Genomic DNA, 26,159 nt, shown 5'->3' with positions numbered 1-26,159 from the left:
GGCATCGAGCAGTTTCTGGACTTTGTGTAAATGAACTGTTTTTATAGAAATGTTATTGATTTAATGTTTTACTAGTAATAAGCAAAATACTGTGCTATTGTTCGTTTCTTGTTGAATTTTAATAGGAGGTTGAATTTGTAGGTATCTAATTACAACCAAAGAAAAGTCACATAGGCCTATGTAAATAAACTGGTATGTTGAAATATCCACGTTAATTTAATGAATTTTTAAATTAAAAAATTACTTCTAAATATATTTTCCTTCCTTGTTCAAAACCTCCGTAAACCTTAACCCTAATAGTAGACTAATCTGTGCTACAGAGTATTCAGTTGATAAATTATGATATTTTCAACATACTTCTGTCAGTAGAAAAAATGCCAGTACAGGCACAATTCTCCTTTCAACTTGCATGGGCTGCATGTATTCTTTGAGCATTTGTCTAGATTATCATCACGTAGACTGCAGATGAGATTTTAGCTACTGAGGTTTTCTCATTGGTGTTTCATGTGTCAGTCTACAAGCAGACGTCACAAATCATAAGAGATTATGTAGGAAGAAAAAGAAACAGGAAGCAAAGAAAGTCAAACCATGGTTCTTTACATGCAGACTTTTACAGGTGTTACATACTAGGTAGGCTGGAAATCTCAACTCCAGTGGTTCCTGACAGTTTGCTCTCTTGGGGGGTGGTGATGGTGTTAAATTGTAACTATGTTTTCAGTGGCTGTGTCAAGCTGATGGGGTTTCAGGTTGATGATTTAAAAATAATTGTGTTGGACGTTATCCTTTTTTTAATAGAATCACAGAATGCTAGTGGTTGGAGGGTACCTTAAAGATGATTCAGTCCCAACCCTCCTTGTACCACCTCCCACTAGACCAGGTTGCTCAAGGCCTTATGCAACTTGGCCTTGAACACTGCCAGAGTTGGAGCATCCGCAACCTCCCTGAGTAACCTGTTCTAGTGCCTCACTGCTCTCACAGTTAAGAATTTTTTGCACGTAATTAATTATTTTGCCCTTATTGTTTGAACATACTCTGAGACTATGGCTCTGTGTTTTTACGATTACTCTGGGAAGCTTTGTTCTAGGTGCACTTGGCTATCCTTGCTCACTGTTATTTCCCCACTTCAGCATACTCAGTGGATTGTCTTAACAGAGGAGTTTGCCAAAGCTCAGGCTGTACTGATTCAGTAAAATGACTGCTTAAAAACTGAAGACTTTTTGTGGCATTTTTTCTTAAAACCTGGTGTCTTGGGGTGACCTTATGATGTGTATCCCATATCTCTGATATCTCAGTAATGCAGTTTAAAACTGTTTTCAGGGCTACAGTCTATCGGGCGGGAGCAGTGTGAGTGGGGTAGCAGAGAACTGAATGGGAAGGGACCTCCTAAAGCCACTTTGTGTCTGGAGAATTGCAGTGAACCACAGCTTGGAAAGCCTGAGGCATGGACCTCTAGCCATGTGATAAGGCCCCCTTGCTCTCTAGGTTTGGTGGGAATTGCCTTGCCATGGTTATGGAGCAAATAGATACTTGTTTGGGCAATGCATGCCACTTGTGCCACAAAGAGAGGCAGAAAACCTAAAAAGTTGAGTTGGATAAATTTTGTGGCTGTTCCACAAAATAGCTTGACTAGAAAGTGGCTGTTGCTAGTAGGGAGGTGTTTCCTGTTCATTCTTAACATGGATACAGTGCAACAAAATCCAAAGCATCTGCCTGTTTTTGTCTTGTGTTTGAACATGAAAGGTGCTTATTTATTAATACCCTTAAGAGCTTGTGATGTATACTGTTTCAGTTGGATTTCTTAGATTCTGAGATGTTGTAGTCATCCAAGTAATACTTCTCTGGTGTGGTGGCTTTTCTCCTGCCTTGAAAGTAAATGAAACTACTTTGTTGATTAGAGGGGGACTTTGTTGCTGTTGCTACCTGATGAGTTAGAAAAAAAAAATTATATTTTGGTATATTAAAGCATGAATTATAGATTTGTAGAATGCAGATAAACTGCATATAAGATCAACTTTCTCAGTTATATGATTGTATCCCTTACTCTGTCCTGTCTTTTGTTTTCTTGCAGTATAAAACAATTGCAACCTTAAAGTTAAATTGTACATATTGTTCAATTGTCCAACTCAGGCATACTTTGGAGCTTCTAAAGGTTACGTGTTGGTAAATTCTGCATGCAGTCGTGTAGAATTGCTGGCCTCTTAAAAGTGAATAGCTTTCTCTTTTGGGTTTGAGAACAAACTAGACCATCTGGTTTTGTCCAAAGCAAATATCCTGAGATTTTGCTTTAACGTTTAGTTTTGAGATCTGTTCAGTAATTTGTTTGCACTTCTTTCCATTTTTCTGCATTTCTGCTATTTCTTAAAAAAATATTTTAGTGAAATACTTAATACATCTTTTTTTTCCTTGGTGCTAATTGGGGTTTATCAGTTGTTATTTCAAATAATTTCCATGTTTCCACTTTGAGCAAGTCTTGTGTATTGCATACTACTCAAGAGCAAGTCTTGTGTATTGCATACTACTCAACTGACAATTCAAGACTGTTCTGAAAAATTCAGAAATATTTTAAAATAAAAAGTTTACTGTTTCTAGAGGAATAAGGAAAACTAGGGTAAATACCAAACTGAAGTTTTAACTTTTCTTCCCTGTCTGTCACCTTACTGGTGTTTCTTGAATGCAACTTAGTCATGCAGCTGGTGCAGGAGATTTTTATGGAATAACGCTCTTTCTGCAAATTTGTGCAGGCTTCCATTTTTTTATTTTTGAAAGGGAAGGATTATTATTCTAGGCATTTGTGTTGTGAAAGTGTCCCTGTCATGGAAATGTTTTTCTCCTGACTCTTCAATTCTTCAGTGAGTTTGATGAATGGCTTAATTGTGAGTTTCCTTGTCCATTTAAATACAAGTAGATGGAAGATATCTTGAAATACGTGGATAAAAACCCAACACTTTCTGGCTGTCATTATTACCTACTCAAAAAAATTGTTTTTGGCTGGAGTGGAGGAGAATAATAGAAGGTAGAAATGCAGGAGCATTCTTGCATATTTGGGATAGTAATGTTTAAGTCTTTATTATGTGGGGTGGGGAGTGTGTATAACCTCGAAGGGTTTGCAAAAGTTTTGAGTATGCAACATGTAATTTTGGATTTTGCTGAGCTGTTGAACTTTTTATACTTTTATATTTGATATGGTTGAGAATGTACTGAGTTTTTAGTTTCTTTGTGTATATTGGACATTAAAGTGTGTTAATATTGGAAGAGGTTGCCCAGAAATGTGGAATGTCCGTCATCTAGATGGAGCTTATCTGTGAAACCTGATCTAATCAGTGCTGCTGTTAGCAGCATTTGGACTGATGAACTTCAGATGTCCCTTCTAATGTAAATATTCTATATTTTGATAGGTCAAAATCCCAGTTTATAACATGGGATTTACATCTGTGAATTTCAGAACTTAGTTGAAACAAAAGTGCTTAATTGTGGATATAGAGTTAGTGTGTGACAGTGCTTCAACTTAAATTCTTTGCAAGAAAAAATAATTCTTTCATGTCCTCTTTCAAGTTTAAATACAAAATGATTTCCAAATCTGAGACAAACAAAGAGTGAGCCCACCTTATTCTGATGAGCAGGGGTAGATGCTCTTTCTTTTGAGAATTCCCACTGTCAAAAGAAAAATAAAAATCAAGGGTATTTCATTCACACCTGATACTTTTCCTATGCAAGGATCAATATTAAATCCTGTATTTATTCTCATATTAGGGAAGGATCCATATTTTATTGGTAATTTTGCATGAACTTAGGACTGGAGGAGTGGTATGGCATTTTGCTCACAGATGTGAACAAGGAGCAATGGTGATGTTACTCTTCTGTGAAATATGTGAGCCCTCTATTTGAGATTACAAGCCTGTCAGGCTAGAACATTGTTGGTTCTTCACTGTTATATTGAAGAAATATCACGCAGGCTTTTTGGATGTTAGATGTTTGTAATCGTTTGATGAAGAGGGAATATCTGCTGTTTCTGGTGTTAAGTTCCCAGCCAGTAGAGTATTGTTGTCATCATCACAGAAGGTACCTTGCATTGACACTGTGGGGATTTGGTCATGCTTGTAATTTTCTGAATTCTTTCAAGTGATTTACAGTGTATAGTGATAAATGTGTTTATTGATTTACATAGATGGAGAGGTTCCCGGGGTTTTGTCAAGCCATGGCTTACAGACAACTACTTTGACAACTAAAACGGATGGCAGTGATGGCAAGGCTGAACACCTAGAGTATATTGCCTTTGCTTTGGTTCCTGTTTTCTTCATCATGGGTCTCTTGGGGATCCTTATCTGCCATGTCCTTAAGAAAAAAGGATATCGTTGTACAACAGAGGCTGAAGAAGTAGAAGAAGAAAAACTTGATGAAAAAATAGGTAATCAAGTCTAATAAACAAATACCTATTTCTGTACATTGCAACTACTGTGGAATAATTTATTGTGACACTTCTGTCATTTCTGTGTCTATATTTGACATCAAAGCAGTATTAAAAATAATATTTTTGTTATTATATGTCACTTGGGGTTTGATCGTTGCCAGTCAAAACTAGGAGTGTTCCGCTTTCCTATGCAAGTCTGCTAACATCAAGTAAGAGCTTACAGAGGGATCAAAGTATCAGTATATTTGCTTGCAGCTCCACAGCTGGAGTCACCAGATCATTTTTCTGCATTCTACATGCTGTTAACAACAAAGTATTCGTGTACATAGTGCTAGCTGAGAAGTGGCAAAAAGCTGCCATTTAAAGCCTAAAATCTTAGTTTTATGTTTTGCAATCCTAATTTGTTCCTGTTGTGCTGTCATTCTTATCTCACCTCTCTTTATAAAACCAAGCCTTTGGACTGAATATCTTCATTCTGTTTTAAGTAATGCTCGCTGCTTATAATTTTTTCTTAAAGTTACCTTTGTTTCTATCCTAATGTTTGTTCATTTGTGCCCTTGTTTTTATTGTTCTGTATTCCCATCTATTCTTACTTGGGGAAAAAAAGGGTGTTATCATGTGGGAAAGGCTACAGTAACCTGGTATAGCATTTGTAAAATGTAAGTAAAAACAAAAGTCAAGTCACTTGTAAATACTCTGGGCCTTTTCCTTTCTCCCAGTTAATTTCTTTCAGTAGGCTCATAATGAGCGCAAATGACAGTGGCTCTGTGGTAAGGGTAGACCTATGTGGTGCAATAATGATGTGTCAGTGTGTTCTTAAGCATTAATTGCCTGGGGCATCTGTGCAGTGAGTGGAATTGTCTGGTCTATTAGTTCCCGAGTGGGACAGTGAGGTGTGTGGTAATGAAATGGGGACATCCCCTGTGCCTCAGTGTCAGGATCTAGCTGTGTCTAAGTTACATTGCAAAGTTGTGGGTATTAAGATGAAGCGTGGGGACAGAGATGGGGAAGCCTCTAATTTACTACCTAAGAGAAGAATTTAGAGTCTAGCGTATCAAACTTTCCTCAAGCCCATTTTTTAAATAAAGTATTACAACAATTATTAGGGAAGGGCACAGTTTTGCCTCTTCATTGTTTTAGTTCCCCCATTAATCTTCTTCAGCCTTTGCAGGTTATTTTGAGGAAGCTTTTAATATTGTTAATGGGTGCATTCTGTTCCAAAGTTTTCAGATTTTTTTTTTAAATCAATCAATTGTTTTGTCCTTGTAGATGTGGTGAAAAACTTAAATTGGATCCCCCCTCATACTAAAAGCCAATAATACCTGTTTTAGAATAGTGACTTGAGACAGTTTAACGATTTGTTTCGGGTTTTTTCTCCCTATTATTGGGATTAGAAATGCTGCCCTCTTGTTTGTCTATTCCTTACTAGCTAGAGAAGGAATTTTGAAGTATGTTTGTGAAAATGCTGATCTTATTTAATTCTTAGGTGAATTTGTTAGGGCTGATGTACAGAGGATAAACCTGTGTTCATATTTTTACTGCATAAGGACGATAAAGTCTTATCTAAGCTTTCCCTCCATAATGGCAACAGATCTTGCTATTTTTTAAAAATGTAGTTTCTTTTGTTGTGTGTTCAGTTTTGGTTGTGACTTTTTTTATCATTATTTTGTTTTAAAATAGTTCAGTTCTTGATTCATAAGGCCAGGATGCTGACAACATATTTATTTCTTTGCACAGAAATGAATGAATCTATGCATGAGAATAGTGACACTGTGGGACAAATTGTTAACTACATCATGAAAAATGAAGGTATAGTATTGTGACATTGAAGTTATCAGCCCTTGTGATAGTTTTCTATAACAAGTATGTTTTTTCAGATAGTCTGATATATGGTATGTTCGTGTGCTTTCATTTAATAACCAATTTGTTCATTCTTAGCTCTTTGAGATTGTCTTCACAAGGCAATTGCTTCAAGGACAATAGGGAAGTTTCTTGCTTACTTGAAAATTGTTTTGTATGGTAAATTCAGGTAATGCATTTACAGATATTTTCACTCTTTAGGTATTTGGGGTTTTTTTTGGTTCAGTCTTTTGTTTTGTGTGTGAAGTAGAAGCTCAATGTTGCTTTCTTAGTAGTAGTGTTTAAAGCCTGTGGAAACTTTTATGTTTGACTAGATTAAACTTCTTGTCCTGAAATGATTCTTGCAGCTCTTGTCTGATGAGAGGCTTGTGCATAACTGAGACAATTGGGTCCATAGCACTAATGTTGAATTCTGTACGTGGTATCCTCTTGTGTCTGCAAAGTAAAGGATAAAGAGAAAGATGTGACTGAGAAAATAAAATCATAGCTAAGCACCCCATGGAATGTTTGATTAGTTCAGAATGTATTTGCCCAATAGAAGAAAAGTTTAGGAGACTGGATGTTTTTATAGGATAAGAGCATTCAGCCTTTTATTTTTACATTTGTATAAACCAGAGTTTTAACCATTGAACTGGATTTGAGTTACCTCTGAATGAAGACTAGTCCTCTGGAAAAGTGGTGGTTTTGGGTTTGCATGTGGGGTTTTTTGGGTTTTGTTGTTTGGGCCTTTTTTCTGTTGTTTGGTTTTTTTTTTTTTAGACTATTAGTGCTTTGAGCTTGTGTGTTTTTCCTTGAGATTGGGATTAAGTAACCCATATGTTTTGATAAGAAGTGAGAAATTAAAAGCTCTTGGCTGATAATGAATTTGCATTTTGTAGGGCTCACTTAAACTGATGTTTTTAATCTGAAGTTGTGTTAAACGTCTGAGGTGGTTCAGAGATCTTGTTCAAGAGTTTTGTTTAGATGGCTGTGTTTCGTGGCGTGTACTGGGGTGGAGCGTTGAGTGCAATATGAACTGCAATTTTAGGAGCTCGTGTTAAGACTATCAATAGAATTACATTAACGGGGTTTTTTTCTGCGGTTTTCTCTTACACTTTTTTGGAGATATACATAATGCAGTCATCTTTCTTTTAGATGAAATTTCTTTGAGGAACTTTAATTTTGGTTTTGTTTTTTTTCTAAATCTAGAACCGTTCACTTTTAAGAGTTCTGTTTATTCTCATTGCAGCAAATGCTGATGTGTTAAAGGCCATGGTAGCAGATAGCAGTGTCCTTGAACCTGAAAGGTAATTACTCCTCATTTTAATGCATGTTTCCTGAGGCAACTAAAAAGATACCCTTTCAAAGGATTTTGTTTCCTGAGCACTTCTAAGACTACATCGCTTGCTTGAGTTACCAGCTAAGAGGATAATACTTTGATTTTCTGTTGTTTGAGTCCCTGAATTTTAACATATACCCTAGCTTAGTGACTGGCTCTTCTGGTTATGTGTTTTAGCTGCATGATACAGTTTTACTGCATTTTGGGCTAAAGATTTACAGATGCTGCAAATACTGGTTTACTTGAGGGTGAAGTTATGTCCAAAGTTACTCTGACTTCAAAGAACAGAACAGCACTCATTTCATCTGTATAGAATCTAACTTATAAGAGACATCTCTTTCTGTGTCTCCTTTTGGTTTACTTTTTTCTTTATAATTGTGGAAATAAACATTGATTGACCTATCTCTTAGGTTTTTTCACCGCACACCTGTTTAGATAATTATGTAGAGAAAGCAGCTCTGCCTTAGATGCACTGTATGTGTAAAAGAACTTGTAGATGCGTCATATGTGTAAAGGTGCTTGTATCTGTACATGAGTACTTTTAGCTATATCTGTACTACTCTCAGTGCTCTTCATATATAACCCTGTGTTCATATTCAATGCAGAGGAGATGAAAGTTCAAGTAGTATTATGTTACCTATAAAAGAAGTAGGACTGTATCGTTACAGCAAAACAGAGTTGAGTATGCAAAGTTAAATGTGTGTTCTAATGGTGAGAGGCTTGGTTATTGAGAAAAACCCTGAATTTCCAGTGGGATTTCTTCTCAACTATAGGTATTTTTCTGTGGTGCTGTAGAAATATTTGTTTGAATTTTTTGCATAGGCATGTGTCATGTTGTCTTGGGAGTTTTAGATCATCATTTCAGTGATAAAATATGAAAAGTAAGGAGGAAGGAAAAATGATTGCTCTCCCAGAATTTGATAGATACTCCTGAAGCTTTTGTAATTAAGTAGAAATCCACTGTAGTTTTTTTTAAGTTCAGTGCACTATGAAACTTCCTATTTATAGCAATCGTAATGGCTGAGTAAAATCTACACTTCTCTCATCTGAAGCCATTAGTTCTGTCTTTGCTTCAGATGCTGAACAACTTTTACTTCCGTAATAGTGTTTTCTTGTTTATTTGAAGACCATTAAATATCTCCTGTCAATATTTTTATTTTGACAATAAGCATCCAAGTAACTCCAGTCTTCTCTGGCATGTTTTACTTCTTTTATTTGTTCTTTCTGTTCCCCTTTGGAATCTCTTCCAAAGAGTCTGTTAGTATTTTTCTTGAAATGACATTTCTAAACCTGCACAGTGGGATCAGATATGGCATGATTAATGCTGAGTAATGTAAATTTAGGTTCACAAGTTATATTTCTGTTATTTCCACTGTTGTCCTTTTTGAGCAAGAACATTGTTAATGATTCATGTTCAGCTCATGATCCTCTTTTTCTGAAGAATGATCATCTGTCTCGTTGCTTTTTAATCTAGGTTTGTGTAAAGGTTTTCTGCTAAAACACTGAAAATTTGTGTTGCCCTTACTAGAATACATCCATTTTTTTTAGTAAGATTTGTGTATGTGTGAATGTCTTTCACATGCTTGTTCTGCTCTCATCATTCTAATTTCTTATCTTGACCTCTGCAAGTTACTATGGATGACCCAAAGTCTATGGGTACTTTAGTTGTTCTTCTATTCTGTTACCCAGTGAACTATTTAAAACACTGAATATCATCAGGACCAAAAAGACCCCATTTAGTGTGTCTTTCCAGTTTCATAGCAACTACAGATATATCACTTTCCGTATGTGTTTTTCATTTTTTTTTGTTACAAGGTATGCTGCCTTACTCTACAGTTATTTCACCTTTCATGATCTCTGGCCTGCTTTAGGGGAATTTGTTACAAGACAGTGTCAAAATGGATGCTAAAGTCCAAAAAAAGTACATCTGGTTTCTATCTCTGCTATCTGTTTGTCTGTTTTAGAAGAAAATCAGATTGGTTTGATTAGTTATTCTCAAATGCCTTTTGGAGGTTGTAGTGCTTTTTCTTTCTTTCTAGGTACTTACAGTTTTATTTTTTTCCCCCTGAAACAGAATGATCTGTTGTTTCCTCTTGTCATTGTGGTAGACATTTTAGTTTTGCCTCCTTTCAATATTGTGGGACTGTGCTCTTTTGTGTGAGTTTCTTGAGATCTTGTAATAATTCTGAAATACTTTCTGTAGTTCTCCAAGGTAGTTCTTTTGTGACTATAATCAGCTTATTAAATGTTGTCATCAGTATAAATTCATATAACCTGTTCTCATCTACTCTAACCTGATTTTTTTCCCTCCTGATTTCCTTGTCTTTTGTGTTAGTTACCTTAACCACATGATTGCAGCTGAATTAATTCGTGAAAGTGATTCTGATAATAAAATACACTATTGAAGGGAGCCTTAAGCTGGACATCCTCACAAATAAATGTTCCCTGTAAAAACTAGATATTCACTAGACATAACGGAAGGTTGGATTTCATACTTTTTCCTTTTTGAGAAACAGTATTCTGTAGTAAGTGTTAAATTTTCTTTATTTCTTTTTCCTACAGCCCATTATCTCCTACCTCTCCTGAGAGTCCAATGAGTCCGGGGACTCCTTTGTCGCCGGGTGTTGTTCCGTTCAGACACAGCTGCAAAGGCCATCACTTCCATACTGTTGGAGGAGTGGTAGAAAAGGATGTTTGTACTCGCTGTAGTCACAAACGATGGCACCTTATAAAACCAGCTCAAAAATCTAAAGAGAACAGAAGAAGTCGTATTGGAGAAGTTACAGTCCTTTCTGTGGGAAGGTAAGGCTTAGGTCCTTGTGTTGTGTACTTCTCTTAGGAATGCTACAGTGGCTGGTGTTGGATCAGATATTCACTGATTCTGCTCTGTTTATAACATTGGTGATTTTTTTTTTTATAGCCTTGTTACTATTAGACTGAAGTTATTTTTGGAAGAAGTAAATCTGATTTTCTTTTTTTGTTTTTTTTTAAGAACTGTGTAAAAAGATGGACATTTATGATGGGTATAAATCTAAGGCTCTTGCTTGATTGATACAGGCCAAAAAGAAACAAGAACTGCATACTAATAAATTTATCTGAATTTGGTGTTTCTCAAGTAAGTGTGAGGCTATAGAAACCACTTCATTCTCGTTGTTATTTTTAATTCCTCCCTTATGTTGTAGTTGTCTTTGAAAATTGCTGTTGCAAGAAGTGGTATGCAATCTGTGGATTCTGGCTTCAAAACACAATTGCCTGAGAAAGTGTGATTCAGGAGTAGTGAGTACTGGAAATACCTGCAGGTAATAGGAAAGAAGATGCTCTGAAGTGAAGCAGGGTCCGTGTCTGTTTTGACATCCTGTTCTTGGGACCTGAAAGTTTGTTCCTGGCCATGCTATTGGCCCTGAGAATGTTCTAACTGATCTCTGGGGAAACACAAGTGAACTTTCTTTTGCTCACCTCAGATTTCGAGTCACCAAAGTGGATCACAAGTCAAACTCCAAAGAACGGAAAAGCTTGATGTCTGTTACTGGCGTGGAGAGTGTCAATGGTGAGATGCCTGCCACACCTGCGAAACAGGAAGTGAGCGAAGCACCTGCCTCACCTGTGAAACAGGAAATGCAAGAGAGGAGAAGCTCGGAGTAAAATGCAGGTATCAAACATTTTAATGTTTGGAACTCATACTGAAAGTATTATGTTGTGAAATACATAAAAGTAATCAGTAAAATTGAAAATATCAGTTCTGTGTGGAAACCTGTCTTTCAATTCCAAAATTTTCTACACAAGTCTGCAAAAATTACATTTTATCACTCAGTGAATGATAAATTAATAAAAGCTTTTTTATCCATCAAAGTCTTATCTAAACTTTGTAATTAGAGTAGGTGTTGAAATAAAAACTTCTTTGTGGGTATGGCATCACTAGTTCAACAGATAAAATGTCTGCATGTTAATTTTTTTGCAATAAACAATGGCTCAGATTTAGTGGCAGCATGTTTATCGCCCAAAACAAGTGCTACTGACAGTTGTATCACTGGAATAACTACAGTTATTCAATAACTACAGCTGCTTCCTTATGCTTGCTGCTTTGTACTGCATGCTTGTATAAGATGGTTGCTTACTAGATACTTCTCTGATAGATCTGTGGAGCTTTGACTAATGGCAGTGGAGAGACATGAAACTCTGGTCTCACAGGGATCTAACTAAGCCAGGCGGTTGGGGTTTTCTTGTGAGTCGTTAAACTTCAGTGGATTGCTTGAGTTACTCTATTATGCATGTGAAAAACATGTCTGGCATGGTTTTGAAGTGCAACCCTAACTGTGGCTTTTTTTTAACAGTTTAGATAGTTGGGGGGGAAAAAACCCTGGAAGTTAATATGGTTTGCCTCTGTTTGATGACATGCTGATGGATGATCTGAAGGGGAAAGGTGATTTTACACAAGTGCGATTCAAAATTCAGACTTGACCCTTGAGGAACAAAGGTTCTGTGGTGACAAGGTACTGGAGGAAGTGAACAAAGTGCATGGTGCCAAACTCTCTGTATGCTGAGAGAGAGGATAAAATTATGTTGTGTCAAACTACTGGTAACTTCAAACAGAAGAGGGAAATGCCTAAGAGGAAATTGGGTCTATTTAGAAAAGCAACAAGATTCTAATGCCCTTGAGTGTCTTGAGGTTAAAGTAGAGAGCTGATATGCAGTGGGGTACTTCCTCCCAACCCTTACTGGCAGCACAGGTTTGACTGTTGAACTAAGCTGAGTGTATTTGTCTGGCCTTTATGTCTCACTGTGTATCACTATATTATACCAAGGTTTTTTTGAACCATTGCTATAGAGGAAGAGAGACTTGGAGATTTGGTATGCTTCCAAATATTAAAAAAGTTATGGAGGGTAATGAAGTAAATTGATTTTTTTTTTTTTTTCCAGTGAATAAGAAGACAAATGATAGGCTAAATTGCAAGAAGGTGGAGTTCAGGTTTCAAAAATTAAGAAATTGGAATAAGCATCTTTATTGCTGGACATATATAAGAGCAGACTGGACAAATGCTTGTCTATGCTGATGTGCTGCTGTTTCCCTTTTTGTTCTGTAACACATTTTGGTAAATCACAGCTGCCTAGTGGCTGCTGTTTCATTGTTGCAGTGTAATCTGTGAAGGATCTACAGATGTCAGTGAAAGGCAGACTGCACTCTTATTTTCTGATTCAGAATAATGTCCTTGTGCTCAGGGTTTTTTTTATGTTGGTGTGGTTTCTATTTCTTCCCTTTTTAAAAATCAATATTAGCTAAATGCAATAGGAGATAACATCTTCCTTCACTGGATTGGCATTTCCATGCCCAGCTAATTGTTTTGTTAGTTCTGTGACTATTTTTATTTCTTTTCTGTATCTTTAGTGGGAACATCATCAGATTGTTCATAATATGATTTTTTTATTCTACTTAAAGGCAAGCTAGTTATCTTCTCTTTAAGCATGAGAAATAGAAAGAATAGGGCATTTATGAAAACAAGTTTTTGTGCACTTTGATTAAAAAAACTGCATCATTTTGAAATCACTCAAAATGTTTTGTAGTCCAGTTTTTTTATCTAATTTGTTCTTTCCTCTCCTAAATAGGAAAGATGTTCCCTGTAATTATCTAAAAGTTTCATAAATTTGAACCATTACTACTTTAATTTAAAAATAAGTTGTTCTCTACAGAGATATTATAGTAAAGCTGTAAAAAAAATTGTCCATCTATGGCAGCTTTTTATTGTAGAACTTCCCTTAGGATTAAAGTTTTTCCCCTTCTGAAGACAAATGTTCTAATAGCAGAGAAATGTCTCAGCAGAATATTTTAATGGTCTCTGCAGTCCAACAGAGCTATTTAGTAAATCCAGGAAACTAGCCAGATCTGTTTGATGTGCACTAGAAAAAATAAACAGATCTTGTTTGAAAGCATATGATTCTGTTCCCTAGCATGGTTTTAGAGCAGTTTTTGTCTACTGGCATGAGAAGCTGTTCACGTGTAAACAGGTAGTAGTTAGAGCTTTACTTCAACTACTTATTTCAGGCTTCTAATAAATTATTGTAGCCCAGTTTACTGAAACTGAGTAGATAAACAGCATTTAAGACTTTTGTGCCTCTAGTCTATACATTTGATTAAAGGTTATCGTTTGGGGGGATTTGACTCAGATCTTCAGATGCAGAGGAAGAAGGCAGACATAAATGTGTGTTTAACTGCTTCCAGAAAAGGTTTTTCTGTCATTCAGAGGCAGTAGATTTGTGCCTTATGGCTGACTTTAACCATTGTTACTGAGACTTCCTGTGTGAGGTGGAATTCCTGAGTTGGACAGTCCCTGAACAGAGTAGCATTGCTGATTGCCTGTATTCACTGCTACTCTCAAGTCCAGGGTTTTTTTTTCCCCTAAACTGACATGTTTTGAAGTGACCTGTACAGTGTTTCAGCTTATCTAGTGTCTTGCTGGCTACATCATTTGAAGTTGTGGCATGTTTTCTCTGTCTTCAAGGTCCATGTTCTCAGCAGACTCCATTTCATCAGTTAATTTTATTTCAAATACGCTTACTGGCACATAAAAAGAGTAGTAGATACACAGCTGGTAACTGAAGTCAAAACTTTGAGTTGAGCTCTTGCACATCCATTTTAAGCTACTGGATAAACAAAAACTGGTACCGGTACACTGAAGCTATGTAACATTTTCCATTTCTAGTGCTTTGCACTGTGGTGTGATTTGTCAGTTTGTCCATGTGTTTGTCCATGCCTTTCAAGAGTACTAGATCAATTTTTAGTTCCTCTTTAGGATTTCACATGCTAAACTTGGAATGCATGGCAGCTACTTCATGCAGTTGTGGCTTTTTTTTTTCCATGTCAGAGCACCTGCTAACTTTTTAATTGGTGTGTCCATACTAAAACTAATTTTGCTATTTAGGTTTATTTTTAGAATTGTTTTCTTCTCTTACAGGTGGAACTTTTATAAGAAGATTGTCTGCAAGCACTTTGGAGAAAATCGAAAACTTGCAAGAGATGCACACTATTTAAGGAAATGTATTTATGGCAGTGTAGGATTTTACAAGTTCTGTGATGTCATTCCTGCAAGGTTAAATACTTCATGGTTTTTGACCAGTAAAATAGTAAGATTTAGGCACTTAAATACTGTTGAACTGTGTGGACATCATAACGAATGGCTTCATCTTGGAAAGAAAACAAACATACAAGTTTTTGGACAGGAAAGGTAAAAGCTTTATCAAGTCTTAAACTTTTTTTGTACTTAGACAAGCATTTTTAATGAGCTCAATGTTAAGAGTAATACAGTTACGTCGTGGATAAACTGCATTCACCCCAGTGGTCCATCTGGATTTTTCTCTGTTCTGCCCACTCCAGAATTGACAAGTGTTTGCTGAAGATAAAAGCCAGCCTTTGAAAGATGAAAATATTCTTTTAATCTGTTTGTACTTGTTTGTAGTCAAGTAAAACATATAAGGAAATAATTATGTCAGCCAAATCTCCATATGTGCCTTTAGTACATAAGACCTCGAACTCTATGCAGGGTACTTCATAGTAGAGACTGGTTCAATTATATGCAGATTAAATTAAATTAAATTGTTGTTCCCCAGACCCATACCTCTGCCTTACTACTTAACATAGGCTGAAGAGCATCTTTTCCTACGCAGTTGGATGAGCTCTTGGTGAGGTTACTTTCCTCAAGGCCTTTTGTTCTCCTGTTTTCTTGTAACTGCTCACTCGTGTTTGAAGAGTGCCTAATAGTTTTGCTTTTCTTTTTTTGTTCTTACCCACAGGTTCCTTATTAAGCTAAGGCAACATATTTCAACCCTTAGATAAGGATATGGAATATTTGGCATTAAAAAATTTATGGAATATATACTAAAGTGCTTCAGAGTGGCTTTATTGGACTGAGGGTAGCTGTATTCATTGGCACCGAAATCTTAACCCACTGTTACTCCCTTCATATTTTAAGTGTGACTTAAGGCTAAAATTACCATGATATTTGATGTTAATTCTTTGTATCTACTTACGATCTCTGCTTTGTCCTGTTACTTGTTTTGGGGAGGGAAATCTCTGTAATACTTCAGCAAACTTTTCTGTGTAATAGAAACTGAAAAAGATCAGTTGTTCTGAGTGCCTCAGAATATAAGCTCTAATGTAATGCATTTTAGTAGAGATTGCACTATATTCTGAGAACTCTAACTTAGTCTGCTTTATGAACTCAATGAAAATAAGTGTATGTTTTTGAAATGGATTTATTTTAAATCGATACCTTCAGTCTTTTTAATGCAAGTGCTCTAAACTGTGTTTCTCCTTCATATCTAAGAATTGTGTTTCTTCATTGATTTGTGCAGTGTTTAACAATCAGTGTGTACAAAATTACTCTTCTTGCTTGTGTATTAGTTACTCCCATGTCTTGCCAGGAAACATCAAGCTTTTTCACTCTTGCTGAAAGTATGAGCTGCTGATGGTCTTCCTTCTATATGTATCCCCAAGATACTGACTGGACCTATCAATATGTACTTTTCAGCGATGTTACATTTGCCAAAAAACCCCACCACTACGCAACCAAACTTTGAAAATAATAAATGTTTTATTGTTCTTTTTGAAATGGATATTTTTAGAGATAATTGTCTGTTCTTGAGAACCCAAAATAACTGTTTGGCCAGGACTCTAACTTCAGTGTTTAGCATCCCTGTTCCCATAAATTTAAACTCAGTTTGTGAAATCTCTTCAGTATTTAAGTACAATATAAACACCAACCTCATCTTATAGGCATACATTAAGCTTCGCGTGATTATTTGTGTGAAGAATACCTCTAGAAGATTTAATTAGTATTGGTTGTAGTAATTAGCTTTCAGTTTCCAAGAGATTGATAGCTGTGAGTATAAAATGTTACTGGAAAAAGGGAGCATTGGAGAAAACAGTGGTTTTCAAATAATTTTCAGAAAGAAGATACACAGTTACAGACTGTCCCCAAAGCTTTTTCTAAAAAAAGAGCAGTTTCTCTTGATACTGTATTTTGCTACGTGATGGGTTAGTACTGCAAATAAATGTCAAAAGGATGTCAGAAAGTTTAAACAGTAATATGTATTTTTTTACTTATTTTAATAAGTAGTTTCTGTTTTGATTCCATTGAAAATGCGTAGAATAAAAGGGATGTTGGATATGTAAAAAGTTGTTTACGTGTATAAAGTAATTATGTAAGGTATTATAAGACCTGATATGTGCAAGAATTGAATTTATGCATTGCTACCTAAGAGAGAATTTAGAAACTGTGCCTGTTTTATTGCCTTTAACACTACACTGCTATTTTGTAGGGATATGGATATTGCCATATTAGTCTGCTTTTCCTAAATTTGCATATCAAATGTATTTTTAACAAAATAGTTTATATACAACTTTTATACTACCAAGCAGTAAATAAAAAATATTGATTCTTAAGCTTGCTTGTGACTTCCTTCAGCCTTCACCCATTGAGGGAAATTTAATTTTTGCACAATCTAAATGTAAAATGCACTCTTTTTCCCTCTTAAGTTTTTGTTTATGGAGGTATTGAGAAGGTTAGGTTATAGTGTGATGTACTTCAGAGCAGTTTTATTTTCTTCAGAAAGGACAATTGCAAATACGACTTCAGCTTCAGATTTAAATGGGAAAGACAGAAATCTGTGCTTTAACCCAAGCTGGTATGTTAGAATAAAAGTATCAAGGCTTTTAACTTTTTAGTATAATTGACATGGAGCTTTTAAAAAATACTCAATATTATTCTTAATCTTTTTCACAAGGTAAGGAACAAAAATTCACAAATAACAGGAAGCTCTTTGCAGTTGTTTCCTCTAAGCCTGTGTCCGTCTGTGATACCACAGTGCTTAATTTGTTGCATTATGTTCTCACAGATGACTGTGATCTGTAAAGGGCATTAAAAGTGGGTTTTGCTGTATGAATAGTGTGAAGGAGCCTTGAAGCAAGTTGTGGCTAGCTGAGATGGGATTATCAGTGTACCATCCTGTTTGCAGGTTTGGGGTTTTTTATTATTTCAGTGTTCCTAGCAGCATCATGTAGGATCTGTTTTGAGCTCTGTATTTGAATTTCAGAGGTTGATATACAGCTGTGGTTTATATTCAGAATGTAAAAAAAAAAAAAAAAAAAAAAAAAATAGTCCTTCCAGGCCTTAATTTTCAAACAGAATTGAGACAATGCTGCTGCTGAAGCTTCTGGAAATTCAACACACTATGTGAGTCTCATTTTCAAGGTTTTTTTTTTTTTTGTTCCTTTTTTCTTCTACATAAGAATTCTGTGTAGTACACTTTTTTTGATATGTACATATATTGATATACAAGAGGATTGCTGTATTAAAGTTTGAGAAATTCTATTATAACTGGACCAACACAGACAAGTCCTCAAAAGAAACACAATTTTTTTCAAATGGATTTTGGTTTTTTTACATGGATAATTCTTCTGTTACTTTTCCCCAATGCAGGCACTTCATTTTTTTAGTAAAGCATTATTCCAAAATTCAGGATCTTACCTCCTGCTGCTGTAACAAAACAGTCTAGGGAGCTACTTCTATGTTTAATAAAATCTGATTTTACTAGTAAAGAACACAGAGCCCATGTGCAATGTATTTTTGAAACACGGTAAGGATTAAAGCATTTCTTTACTTCTGAATCTCTTTATAAAACAATCTTAAGTTGAAGAGCATGGCAATAGTGTACCTGGTTTCTCACTGCCATTTTCTTCTGAACTATATCCCTGTTTTTCACATGTACAGGAACTTTGACAAAATTGGTACCGTATATGGTTCCTGTACTCCCAAATGTGTTGTGTTTCACTTCGTGAAAGGGTTATTTCAGCCAGCTGGTCTCGTTCTGGGGGAATGCTAAAGCACAGGTGTACTTAAGTGTGCAGATAGATGTTGCAGCTATGCAACGTCTGTAGAAATGATCCCAGACTCCAGTATTCCAGCAGTGTGTGCATACAGCCTGGAGTGGGGAGCTCTTTTGAGGCTGCTGGAGTTGCGGGGCTATGTAGCAGAGCTGAAGTGAAACACAGAAGAGGGAAATGGGCACTAAAAGCATGATAAGAAATGACAGGAGAAAAGGGTTCCAGATAAGTTTGTTTTCTGGTTGTTTTCTTTTGAGGTTTTTTTCCCCCCTATAAATGAATTGAGCTTGTACTTAACTGCATACTAATACAAAATTATGTGGGTTAAGAAGATCGTTTTTATGAGATTAGCCCTGTCTGGAAGAGAGGAGGACATATGATCTGTTCTGGCTTGGTAGTGCTGAAAGTGCCTACTGGGCTGGCATGTGAGACTGTCTCTCCTAAGGAAGTAAGTTTCCTGGATGTTTAGTGGTTGTTCAGGGACTCCCACCTGTGCCCTGTAGTTTGAAGTGTGAATCAATTTGTATCTATTAATTTACGGTTTCTGTGCACTTTAGGCTGGTGTTTTTCTTTTCCCTGCTAAGTGAGTAATGCTACTGCTACTGGATAAAGAAGAGTGGTTAAGCCTTGGCTATCTAATATTAATGAACAGCATGTAAGACTTGGACAGATAAAGATGGATTTAGATTTAATTTTTTTCTCAGTGTTTTGTGAAATCCTGCATTTTGGAATTTTGTTTGAGGGAGGTTAGGCTCAAAGTACTGACATCTGAAATTTCCACTTCTTGTTGATTTTTTTTTTTTTTTTTTAAATTCTAAATTTTTTAGGTTTTTTTCCCAGTGGTTGGGGGCCTGCAGTAAGGTGCTGCTGATGTTTGCTCAAGCCATAATTTGATGGTATCTCTTGTTCTGGATGCTCCCTTTCCCTTCTCTGAGGGGGCTAGCTGATTCTGGAGCTACCTTTGTGCAGAGCTGGAGGGCACCCTGTCAGCCTTGGAGCTGCCTTCCTGGTGGGTTGAGGTCATCTGCTGAGGCAAAACTAATAAAAGGATATGTAAGGCTGGAGCAGGATAAGGAAAAGGAAGCTGAACAGTTTGGGAAAGTAGGAGTCTGTTCCTCTAACTTTCAAAGAAAAGGTAGGAGAGGTGCCGTGCCTGTAGTGCTGGAAGCAAGAAGGTGGCAGAAGCCTTCAGACAGTGGCAAGGTCTGAAAGCTCTGTGCTGTTACCCAGCTCTGTGCTCCAAATTATCTGTTGCTCCCAAATTATCTGGAGGAAAAGAGTGGGTTGGTGGTATATTTTGCTACTAAGTTTAGATATGTGAAGCCAAGTCCCCTGTAGCATGGCCTTAGTGCAGAGCCAGTTATGAGGGTAGTGCTTGGCTGTCTGTTTCTGTATGTCAGGCCTTGTGTGGGTCGATGTTGGTCTTTGGCTGAGTAGGCCTGTAGTAAGTGAAACACCTCTTAAATTATCTCTGGGCAGCCTCTAGTGTGCTGTAGAGATGCAATGGCATCGAGTGTAGCTGCAGCTACGATATGGAGGAGGATATATTAGCAAATGCGTTTTTCTGCCAGTGTAACCCCTCAGTTTTATATGTGTAAACCCTCTTGATGCCCCCTTCCCTCATTAGCTGTCCTTTCCTTGCCTATTTTCAGCCGGTCATCCCAGTCCCGTCTCTTCTGGGCTGCAGAGTTGTTAGAAGTGCAGCAGAGGCAGGTAGGAGGCACTTGGGCTGCTATGGCACGATTATGGTGGTGGTCTTGAAATGGTCCTGGGGAACAGAGAGCGTTGGATGCAGTACACTTTTCATAGCTGTAGCATGGAGCAGAACAGCAACAGCAAACCAATAACAAACCTACCTGGTACCTGATGCAGAGGAGCAGGTTTGGAGAGGCATGGATGGGGAGGGCAGGTTCAGAGAAGAGGCAGCAATGGGAATGTGAAAGACTTGGGAAGATGGACTGAATAGTAGTGATAGGGCAGAAGCAGTTTGAGCTCTTTGAGCAATTTGTGCTCTTATCTCTGAAATGTTCTGAAAAATTGACTGTTGCTCTGTGGGTAGATATCCAGCTAAATACTCAGGTAATAATATGGTTTGATTTTCATATTGAATAAGGCAGTATTTTGAAATTATCATATTAAAATAGTATTTAACTATTGGTCTTCAATATTGATTTACAGTAAGAATAATTATCCAATAAAAGCAGAAATCTTAGGAGAGCCTTAAAATAGAATACCCTTAATATTTCCCAAATCTTATTTTCAAAGGACTCTACAGATATATATGCGTAAAGAGACAGGAATGCAATGTTTTCTGTCAGGTGTAAGCAGATTTTGTGTGGAGTAACTGAATTATGTACTTGCTGGCAGCAGAGGGAGCTATGAAGCTTTTATTGATAATTCAGAAAGGTCGGAGTGGGTCAGTGAAAAAAAAATTTAAACCAAAAAATTTGAAGAAGTCCCAGTTTAATGGGAGATCTGAGGTGCCTCATGGGGCTGGGGCAGAGCTATGGCTAGTCAGGACCCAGCGACTCAGCCCCTCTCCTGCCTGGAAGCGGCCTGGAAGTAACTGGTGCGGTTATTAAAAGGAACAATGTAAACTTCTCTCTGAGCCAAATTTTTAATCAGAGCAATGAGGAAGAACAGGATCTGTGTGTCGTATGTCAAAACAATAGCAGCGTGCATCGCCTGGTAATTAACACTCATGCATGAATCTGGAAAAGTAATTCCCAGTCAGGGTGGAGTATGCATATTCCTTTGTAAGGCTTTTGATAAATTGTCTTGATTTTGATTAATGCTGGATCTCTAGTATGGTTGTTTTTTTGCAGATGCTAATTGGATGAGGGTTTTTTGCAAGTCTATGTAAACAGCAGATTAATGAGTAAAAGGTAACCAAAATCAGACTGGCATTGTTCTGGCAAAGTGTGATGTATACTTGTTAGATTAATGCCTGTGTCACTTCTACCTACCAAACTGAAACTGTGGCTTTAAAAATCTGTAATATTTCGTCTGTTCTGGAGACTGATTCCAGAGAAACTTGTACCACTTCTGGCCACAGCAAAATCTCTTTCTGTAGTGCATCTTGTATTGATATCCTGGTTCAACCCCAGTCAGCAGCCAGGCCCCAGGCAGCTGCTTGCTCACTCCTGCACTAATGGGATTGGGGAGAGAATTGCAAGGATAAACACTGGAGAACTCGTGGGCTCAGATGAAGACAGTTTAATAGGGAAAGCAGAAGCCATGCATACAAGCAAAGCGAAACAAGGAATTAATTCACTGCTTCCCATGGGCAGGCAGGTGTTCAGCCATCCTCAGGAGGGCAGGGCCCCATCACATGTAACAGTGACTTGAGAAGACAAACACCATCACCCCAAACGTCTCACAGTGGCCACGATGTTCTATGGTGTGGAATATCCCTTTGGTCAGTTCAGGCCACCTGTCTCAGCTCTGCTCCCTCCCAGTTTATTTTGTGTACCTCCCCACTGGCGGAGCATGAGACAAGAAAAAGAAGTCCTTGACTTAGGATAAACATGACTTCCCCAAAAACCCAAAACATCAGTGTGTTGTCAACGCCATTCTTGCTCTGAATTCAAAACACAGCACTAACAGCTACCGAGAAGAAATCAACTCTATCCCAGATGAAAGCAGGACAATTGAAATTAAGGACATTTGTGTGGATTTTTTTTTTTCCTGAAGATTTTATGAAAAAGCTAATCTGAGAAATGCCCCTAAATTATTTAATATTTTATTTCTGGAAGAGGATCTCAAGTAAGTACTAAAGAGATGTGAGATGGAAACAACCTAGGTTATTAATTCTTGGCCAGATCCCTATGGTTTGTCCTCAAATAAGTAAACAGAATTTTAATCTCATTCATACATTCATTTTTCTCTGTAGTTGTCTTGCCTTTGTGACTTACCTTCCTTTAATTTTGCATAAGTCCAGGTAAATTACTTGGTACTGGCTCCAAGTATTAAGAGCAGGGAGGGGATAGGATGTGTGATCACAGGTTATTGAAAATCTGGCCATGCTTGAGGTTAAGGTGAATAACTGAGGGTGTTGCCTTTCTCCTTTCTGCTTCTGCACCCTCATAATAATCAAGCTAGTCTCTAGCTCAGAATAAACAGACGGGAGCTTAATGAGCAAATAAATGAGTTAAACTGCTGTCTTCATGTGACATGGTTTTATTGTGGGGTTGGCTGAGTATTTAAGTTGTCTTCAACCTGACGTAATATTGGGAGGCTGTATTTCCTGAAAGACTTCTGGGGTTTTTTGTTTTGTTAAAGAATGAAAGGTGTCTCAGTTGTTAGTATATAGTAACTGAACCATGAATTAAAGCAAAAACCTGTTAAATCCTGTTTATAATAATTTCTGTCAAGATTCAGAGCAGAGAATGATGTAACCTCAATAGCTTTGTTAACAGTCATTGTGAGGTGACTGCTTAGGATGTGTACTACAACAACTGGATTAGAAACAAAATCAAGAGAGGCAATGTTTTTCCTGCTTCTTTGAGAGAATCCTGTTTTCCAAACTAAGTTGTACAAGGGAATATTTCTTTTCTCTCACTAAAAGAGAAAGAAGTAGGGAGTGGGGGAGTAGCTACAAGTAATAAATTCTGTTGTGAAATTGGACTAAATCATGTAAAAAAAGTTAAAATGGCATTTAGCAATAAAACACGTAAAAAGTTACTTCTGCTTATGTTAAAGCATTAAATTGCTATAATATTTTCAATTTTTATTACAGAGTCCAAGATACACATTTAGATTCTTCAAAACTTTAACAGTTCATAGTTTGAAACTGAAAAAGTCCCAAAGCAGGTAGGACAGAATTTGTAGAAGTGGTCGGCAGTAGTACCATTTTAGGGACAGGCAGTATTTCCTGTTTTCTTTTTACTCGACTAGTTCAGTTCAAGGATTGTCTGATCTGGAGTTTAGGATTGTGAAGGTTCAAAATGAAGGAAAACTTAAAAACAAACCTCCCTGAGATGTCAAGTAAAATTGTTAATGGAGAAGGGAGTCCTAAGACTCATGTCTCTCGTAGTGTATGTGAATGCATGAAATTTGAAAAGCATGGCCAGGGAACAAGGTGAGGAGTTTCTGTTTTGTTTTCATGATGGTAAGGAAAAAAAAGTCTCTGCCAAGGGCATTTCATGTTGGAAAGACCAATGAAAAAATTTTAATCTGCTTCTAACAATTACTCTTAAACATTTTGTGATATCTGTGTTCTAAAATGTAGGACCCAATGTCTGAAAGCAAGTTTTATCAACAGAATTGTTTAAAAATAAATTAGTTTTTAATGTAGAATGACTTTCATAAATTAACTTCCTTGTGTATTCAGCATGTTGAAGAAGTTTTAATACATTTAATTTTGAAGTGATGCTCTTGTGCTATTTAGTGGATTCCAATTTCCATCTACATGCAAGGAGAGATACCAGAATTCCAGAGAGATAATCTATTAAGATTCATTGTTTCAATGTAATTAAAATGTATAAAATAGGCATTTGAATAAATACATGAAATACCATATACACAGACCTTAATAAATGTTGAAGTATTATATTCTCATTTAGCAAAAATGAGATACATTGGTAAGAATTAATCTTCTGGAAAACTAAATCACATTTAGGAAATTGAAACTATAAATACAGCATAAGGTCAAGATTAATTTTTAAAATTTTATTTCCAAGTCAGTGTTTCTTGTTTCACCCCCCAAATGATGATAAAAATGGTATTTTACTTAAGCAATCAAATCTGAAATATCTTTTAGAAAATAAGACTTTCTATTTTTGAATTTCAGTTTTTAATGGGAAGTCTCCATAGTAACACTTGCCCAGACAATTACCTTCGTTCTTTAAAAGGGAAGGCAAAACCTCCATCTTTGTGGAATTTATTTATTTATTTCCAGGTTCCTGCTTGCTTAGAACTTTGCTGAGCTGAAGAATTCTGCAGTGTCAGATTTTAGGTTCCACTCTTGCTGCGTTTTCTCTAGGAAATAATTAACTTCCTTGAGGGTGGACTGGGCTGTTTTCCCCTCCTGTTGTCAAATGTGGAATCTCGGCAGTGATCTGAATTTTTTTAATAGTCCAGGGTTTACCTACTGCTAAATGAGAAGGTGCTAAACTTAGTCTTCCTCAGTGTCTCTTTGATTATCTATGAAAGATTGCAAATTCCCTTTAAATTGTGTTATTGACTTTGAAGACTATCAAGTAAAACATGAGTTTCCAAGATTCAAAAGCTTTCGTAGAAATGCCAACTCTTACCATAGTTTCCCATCCTATTGCCTGTTCTTTATTGCTATGTATGTCTTCATACTCACCTATAAAGGATTACATCAAGTACAGGAACATTAATAATAATAGATATTGGCCAACCAGCTCCCCTAGTAATTCCTTTTGTATCAAAGGAAAACAGAAAGATTTAAATGATACTTCATAAGTGACCCCTCTGAATATAGGAAACATAGTTGCTTGGTAGCTGAAGTTACAGTGTCTGTGTGTCTTAAAAAAATGTGTTGTTTTTGAGAGAAGTCTTAAAATACAGTTTACTCGTGCTTCTAGTAACATCTTTTCTCTGTGATTTTCTGTTTTCTTAAGTTACTGAATTTTACTCTCAGAATTGTCTGAGCAAAATGGATTCTTCAAGCTGGCAGTGTTTGTGTTTATTTGAATCAACATCTGAAGGACTGAGTAAGATTTCGTTCTCACATGATTATTTAAAATCTGATTTTTACGGTGGAAATTGAGTGTGGCACTTAAAAATTTTTTCTCAAATAAGTGATTCTTTCACATTTATTGTGAAAATTGTGTACTGTAGTCTGAAAAATGGCTAAGAATTCCTGACACTCAGCAGTGTCATGGTAGAGTTGAAGGTATAGAAACACATGTGTAAATATAAAATGCATACAAATGTTTTGGGTGTTTTTTTTTTGTTTTTTTTAATTTGAAAACTACACTGGGCTTTTTTACGTAGCAGATAAGAGAAGTCTGAATGTTGGTGTTACCTCATAGGTTTATTTTATGGAAGCTTTCCATTTGATGTAGGTTTGAAATATGCCGATGCTCAACTTTTTTTTTTCTTTTTTTTTTTTTTTTTTTTTTTGGTGTGTATGAGAGAACACTGACCAGTTATTTCCATTGCAGAGAATAGACTTGCTTTATGCTGGGTTTTCCCTCTTGTATTTATGACAATGAGAACTTGGGCTGCAAGGCATGTACTCTCTGTGGCTCAGCTGCTCCCTTGCAGAGGGTTTCAGCCTGGTGGCCCATGGTTGCAGGCAGTTGCCCATAGAAGAGTTGCCTGGTTTGGGTTGTCCAGGTTGGGTCTGACCAGGGGCTCTCCTCTAATATGTTTAAATGCTTGGGGAGCAAGGTGATAAACTTGCTGTGATTTGCACTTGAAGTTTGAGCTGGAGCTCAGATTAGAAAAATCTGAGTGGATATTGAAAAAATCATTTAAGTTTTCTGGGGCGTTTGTTGCATTTCTTTCTTTAACATCTTTTTTACTTGAATTGTTTTTCATGGTTCATGTCATGGTGCAGCAAGGGGCTGCTGGCTCCCTGGGGCTGGGATGTGGGGAGTAGTGGGGACTCGCTGGGGGTAGCAGGGCTGGATCCCACATCCAGAGTCTGTCCTGCTGCCCCAGTCAGGGCATGGGGCAGCCGAGAGCACCAGGACAGCCCCAGCACAAGTATCTCCAGAGGGGCCACG

The 26,159-nt window shown here is 36.9% G+C and overlaps 1 protein-coding gene across 3 annotated transcripts; it reads left to right on the top strand.

The window, feature by feature from the left end:
* Positions 1-4,004: 4,004 nt before the first annotated feature.
* RELL1 (RELT like 1) lies at positions 4,005-17,019 on the top strand. 3 transcript variants are annotated; one of them, XR_001865289.1, is made up of 7 exons: positions 4,005-4,405; positions 6,146-6,217; positions 7,497-7,554; positions 10,149-10,388; positions 11,048-11,235; positions 14,534-14,803; positions 15,369-17,019. XR_001865289.1 is itself a non-coding variant. In XM_008641362.2 (6 exons), exons 1-5 carry the CDS (start codon positions 4,144-4,146, stop codon positions 11,226-11,228), a joined length of 813 nt encoding a protein of 270 aa, XP_008639584.2. In that variant the 5' UTR covers positions 4,005-4,143; the 3' UTR covers positions 11,229-11,235; positions 14,534-17,019. The 3 variants fall into 3 exon arrangements, 2 of the variants coding, with proteins under 2 accessions (XP_008639584.2, XP_017600092.1); XM_008641362.2 differs by having other exon boundaries at positions 14,534-17,019; XM_017744603.1 differs by lacking the exons at positions 14,534-14,803; positions 15,369-17,019 and adding an exon at positions 11,720-11,921.
* The last annotated feature ends 9,140 nt before the right edge of the window (positions 17,020-26,159 follow it).

This window comes from Corvus brachyrhynchos, unplaced genomic scaffold (assembly GCF_000691975.1).
Source record: "Corvus brachyrhynchos isolate BGI_N302 unplaced genomic scaffold, ASM69197v1 scaffold17, whole genome shotgun sequence".
Classification (NCBI taxonomy): Eukaryota; Metazoa; Chordata; class Aves; order Passeriformes; family Corvidae; genus Corvus; species Corvus brachyrhynchos.
This window is presented reverse-complemented; position numbering and strand designations above follow the sequence as displayed.